General features: G+C 31.1%; 1 protein-coding gene and 1 long non-coding RNA gene across 2 annotated transcripts; one reads left to right on the forward strand and one right to left on the reverse strand.

Annotated features, from left to right (window-relative positions):
* The first annotated feature begins 2,356 nt into the window (after nt 1-2,356).
* Nucleotides 2,357-3,443, forward strand: LOC136970978 (uncharacterized). The gene is made up of 2 exons (XR_010880079.1): nt 2,357-3,279; nt 3,353-3,443. It is a non-coding gene; the product is annotated as an uncharacterized lncRNA (long non-coding RNA).
* Nucleotides 3,444-3,941: 498 nt separating this feature from the next.
* On the reverse strand, nt 3,942-5,246 carry LOC136970962 (uncharacterized protein F54H12.2-like). Its single transcript, XM_067265448.1, has one exon. It carries the CDS (start codon nt 5,244-5,246, stop codon nt 3,942-3,944), a length of 1,305 nt encoding a protein of 434 aa, XP_067121549.1.
* Between the last annotated feature and the right edge of the window lie 260 nt (nt 5,247-5,506).

Consider the following 5,506-nt stretch of genomic DNA (forward strand, 5'->3'; position numbering starts at 1 on the left):
ATAATTAGAGATAAATGCTCTATAACTTCTCACATAACCTTTGAACGCTGTTTTTCTTAATGCAAATGTGAAAGCCATATTACCATAGAATAAATTTTATACACTTAAAATATAATATTATATACTTAGTATTAATTGAACACTGTTGTTCTTAATAAATTTTATATACTAAAAACCGTTATACACTTAAAACATAGTATTAAAACTAGAACTTTAAATTTTACTGTACTCATCCAAATGTTCTTGTATGGCGTTAAATGCTTGTTTATACTTCTTGAAGTCAGTCACCTTGATATTATATTTGTTGGGAGGGTATGACCCTCTGGATTTGCTTAGACACACATAAAAATTTGCCTTAAACTCCTGTATCTCAATTCTCTCCGAATCGCTAATTTTAACTTTAAAGTCAGGAATTTTTGGTTGCTTACTTTTCTCCTCAGTTAAATCCAAATCAAATCTCTGTTTTTTTTCGGTAGTCTCCCCAGTTTTTGTTTTTGAAGTTCTCTTCTTACTTGTCTTCTTTTCGAAATCAAAGTCAAATTCTAGAATTAGTTTATAAAAATATATAATTTAAATTAAGATGAGTGATATTATTACTAAAATAGAATTACGTACCTCCGTCCGACGACATTTTTTCTTTAGCACTAGAAGAAATAACGAGTAGAAGAATCACTAGGTGAAGAATCGATGAGTGAAGTTTTTAGGAAAAATTGCTCCCTTTTTATCCCCTGTTAGTGGCCTACACTCGTGTTTGAGGTGACGCATGCAAGTAAATTAGGGCACATCCGTCTTTGAAGGTAACGGTTGAAACTAAATTAGGACATATCTGTCTTCGAAGGTAACGCTTCTTAATAGCTATGAGGAAGTGTCATCGACCCTAGGTCATTGGGAGTGTTTGTGTGTTTTCCTGGTTAGGTTATTAACCTTCAAGAGTTGCAGTCATCAAGCTTAAAACAAACTATCTATCCTAAATTTACGAACTTTTTTAATAATCCCCCTATTGTTATACTAACTGCTAACATGATGAAAACAAAAACCTTCTGAAGAGTATAATATAATATTTTTAAATATAGCATGGAAAATAACGAGGAAAGTTGTGTCGAGGTGAGTGAGGAGAGTGCAGCTGCGGCATATAGAGCCATGATTAGAGGAGTGAAGAATTATGATAAGAATAAAAGCACCACTCTAATCATGGCTGTGATGCCGCAGGGTGCTTACATCCCATACAGGGTCCACGATAGATATTTAGCCCAGCAGAGGTGGGTGGCTCTAACGGGTAGGAGTGAAAGAGGGATAATTAGAGCCATCGCACCTCAGCTGGAAGAGGTGGACTCTGTATCTTTATATAATATCGGGGAGGGCCCACACTCTCCTCTAGAATCACCACCATCGACATCCTCGTCATCATCATCCTCGTCGTCATCATCATCATCGGACAATGAGGGGTCTAGTTCTTCTGAGGATGAAGCTCCTTCTACAAAAAGACAGAGGAACTAGAACCCCCTCATAAAAAACACATCAAGGAATTAAATCATTTCAGCATAGTATCTTCATGAGAACAAAAGTGTCAATGGCATCATTCATCATCTCATTTAAACTCTATTATTTAATGTAGCTTTGCTTAGTGATACCAGTATTCATTTTACTTACCGAGTGTAGTCTAACAATCTATTCGCGTGTTTTAGTTTTATGTTTATTACACATGATTTTACAAATTATTTTTTAATGGTATGAATTGTAACTCGTGGTATTCTATATTTAAATTACCACTTTTAAAAAAGATGTAATCACATGGTGTAATACGATACTGCTTAATCAGAATTTTACTCGGCACAGACAGATACTTTATTTTTAAATACATTTTAGAATTTTTATTTAATTTGATTTTAGTAGTAATTTTATAACTGGTGATTAGATCTGTTTTAATGCATTTTATACCTGGTAATGTGGAGTACAATATTTTATATTTAGAAAAATGTGTCATGTTTTGTAATAATTCATCCTGTAATTGTTATATTCTAATTGGAGTCTATAGTATTTAAAGACAGCACAAAATTTAAAGTGTGTCAAACATTTTCATTAATTTTTATTTTCACATTTTAACATGATCTTTACATACAAAAACTTTTTTGTAATTTGTATTCATTAAAAATTGAATGTAGAATTTTTCTGTTAAATAAACTGTGTTCTCAATCAAAAATTTATTTTAAAATTTTTATTACACTCTCCTGTGGAATCATCATAAAAAATATTAATGGAGGAATTATATAACATCATAGCTGAGTTAATCAACTTCCTATCATATGCTTTAAAGTTGTTTCGGATAAAAACCATATTTTGTATGAGTCAGTTTGGTAGATGTCTATATTAAAATTTAAGAATTCAATTTTTGTATTGATGATGTCATATAAACTAAAGCTAAAATCATAAATCACCAGTATATTAAGCTGGATGAGAAAATCCTCTAGCTATTCTCACAGGTCAACCTGAATGCGGAAGTTTTTATCAGGGTTGTCAAGTTGATGGGTGAGGGAGAAATCCCCTACCCCTGGGTAAGAAACACGGAAGTAATCTTTTTTCTATAAATACTCGACAGACATTCACTAGCTTTTAGAGAAAAATCACGGTAGCAACCACTGGAGAAACATGAGTATCAATGAGTGGACTCAAGCAAAAATGGATAGTAAGTTTTTTTTTTAAAAAAATATGTTTAGTAGTAGTCCTAGCTATAATAATCTATATATAAAATTAATTTTACTATTTTAGATAAGCCCGGGGTTATACTAGATTGCCAGGGATTCAGATTTAAAAATGAAGCATGTTTACACCCATACAACGGATATTTAATACGACAGATGGGGTATACAGGTTTTAATTCGGAGGATTTTGGAGTTATTAATTTTTTCCACCCTGAAATACGGTGGGATAAATTAACTTTATCCGATAAAAAAACTGTTAGATTCTGTAATAGATTACATAAATTATATTTATCGTATAAGCCTGAAAATGATGAATGGATTCATCATGATGATATTGTTTTTACTTTTAAAAATTTATTTCAAAAATATGGATTTATTTTTTTTAAAGGGGGGGAAATAGAAAAACTTTTAATTCGTAGAGCAAATGATATCTGTAATACCGCCATTAAATCGCTAGATGTGGAAAAATTCGGAGTTCCAAAATCTTCCGAAATTAAAATACTGTGTCCCTATCATTGGGATTTCCAACACCATTGCGGCTTGTGTAATGTCTTTTCATATAAGCATTATATGAAAACAGGTAAAAATATATTATTTTGTTTTAAATATTACCTCATTTTGAAAATATTAAATATATTTTTACTTTTACATAGAATTATCGGATGTATTCTGAAAACCCTTCCTGCATTGAAGAAAAACATGAATGTAAATTTTGTAAATAAAAACACAATTTTATATTTTAAATAGATTTTTTTATTGAATTACAACATTGATTATTAGTTGTTACAATCGGTTTTGACAAATGAAAATTATTTTTAACAAACTTTTTAACAAATTCATCGTTATAAAATTTATCCGTTACATGTAATTCTGATAAACATAGATTTCTATTAATTTTATATAAAAAATATAAGCAAAAATAACCGCAGTTTAAGGAAAACAAACTTTGGTGAATAATATTATTCCAACAATATTTTTTTGAATTTCGTTTTATAAATCTGATGATATTTGCTTTCCTCGGTTTTAATCCATAACTGTCGTAATAAATGCAAGAATTTTTATCTTTCGTAAAAAATACTGATACCCAATGGCTTCCTCGCTTATTTCTTTCATCTAAATTAATTATAAATGATTGCTTATTACCAACTCGAAACGGGAGATCGTCTGATGCAAACACTCCCCCAAAATTTCTTTTTATTTTCGGATCGCTCGCCGCTAATCTCCATAAAGTAACGGTATTCATTAATAATCGGTGAATACAGTTCGTGAATGATCAATTTCTAAAGTATTATTATATTCCAACAAACAAATAACATTTACCGTTTCTTGTATCGCCTTTGAGAACTTTAGTTCAATAGCAATGTTTCCCAGCTGGTTCACGCTTATATGACCCTCAGATCCTGATTTATCAGGGGTGAGGTCAAAACAATATAGAGCATAGCCATCTTTATATTCATCATAAGATATATTTGTAGATCTGTGATGGTGAATACATCCAGTATCTTCAAATAAGGAGATAAAATTTCTTGCATAAATTTTATTGCTATAGTCCGGACAGTATGGTTTAGCGGGAACCATCTGATTGTCTTTTGATAAACATATATAATTTAAATTATAATTTTTAAAATTAAAAGGATTACGCTTTACATTTCCGTTAAATGCTGAGTTGGAAACTAATCCCAGAGTTATTCTGTAGGGTAGCTGACCTATAACTACATTCGAAATACTTGTAGACTGAATTCCACTCGTTAAAGTAAAAACTTTAACATCAGTTCTACGAAATGGCATTTTTATTATACCGGTTTGTAAGGCTTTTTCTATCCCAATTTGAACTGATGAACTGACATCTACTTTATTAATTTTCAACGATGCATTTTTAATAATGATTTTATACTCATCGTTATTTGCCATTAGTGCAAAATTTTCTTTAGATCTCTCCAATTTCACCCTCAGGTCCACATTGTTTATTAAAAGCTTTGGCTGATTTGCTAAATCGATATGAAGCCGCCCCATTAAATCTATTATTCTACTTTCTTTGCTAATGTTAAATCTTTTAACTAATCCATGGTTAGTGTTATTTTCATCTAAGGGATTTATCGAATCCATTTGTCCTGCAGTATCTTTAAAAAATAATGCGGTTGTTAAAAAAGTTTCTTGCATTTCTTTCGAATTAAATAGTAAGGCCTCTAATATACTTTTATATGGGTAATTAACATGAGCGCTAATCTGTTTATCATTTAAAAACATCGTACACTGTGAAAACATACTATTTAAAAAATAATTAACAGGTGTGACTTTGTCTTCAGAACTTAGATTCGATCCATCCTTCTTTAGAATTTTTGCTTGAATGCATAAATAAATTGAATGTAGATCCATATAATGCTCACCCGATCCTGATATCAGAAACTCAATAGGTGCTCTGCTATCCGATATGGTGGCTACTGGATGAGCAATAACTTCGTAAGTATTCTCAATTGCTAGTTGAGTCGAAACAGTATTAAATAGGTCCAATTCTGATTTGAGACAACCACACGAATGAGGATCCATTTCTAATCAGCAAAAATATCGTTAAGTTTTCGCTTCTTCTTCTTCTTTTGTGACTGAATTAATCTTTTTCCTCGTTTTCTTTTTATACCTGATCCTGTCTGGACTTTTTTAAGTATATCTTGCTTAATTTCAGATCCCACATCTTTAAAACGAGACTTTGTAGATTCTTTAAACGACTTCCCTCCAATTACATCCGATCCTACATTTGATGCAAATTTTAAAGCCTTGCTACCCAGATACTTCCCCACTTTAGAAATTAG

The sequence above is a fragment of the Centruroides vittatus genome, unplaced genomic scaffold, assembly GCF_030686945.1.
Source record: "Centruroides vittatus isolate TY-2023 unplaced genomic scaffold, ASM3068694v2 contig_223, whole genome shotgun sequence".
NCBI lineage: Eukaryota > Metazoa > Arthropoda > Arachnida > Scorpiones > Buthidae > Centruroides > Centruroides vittatus.

Excerpts from the sequence above, each read along its gene's own strand:
- LOC136970962 (XM_067265448.1), bottom strand. The coding sequence starts at position 5,246 with ATGGATCCTCATTCGTGTGGTTGTCTCAAATCAGAATTGGACCTATTT.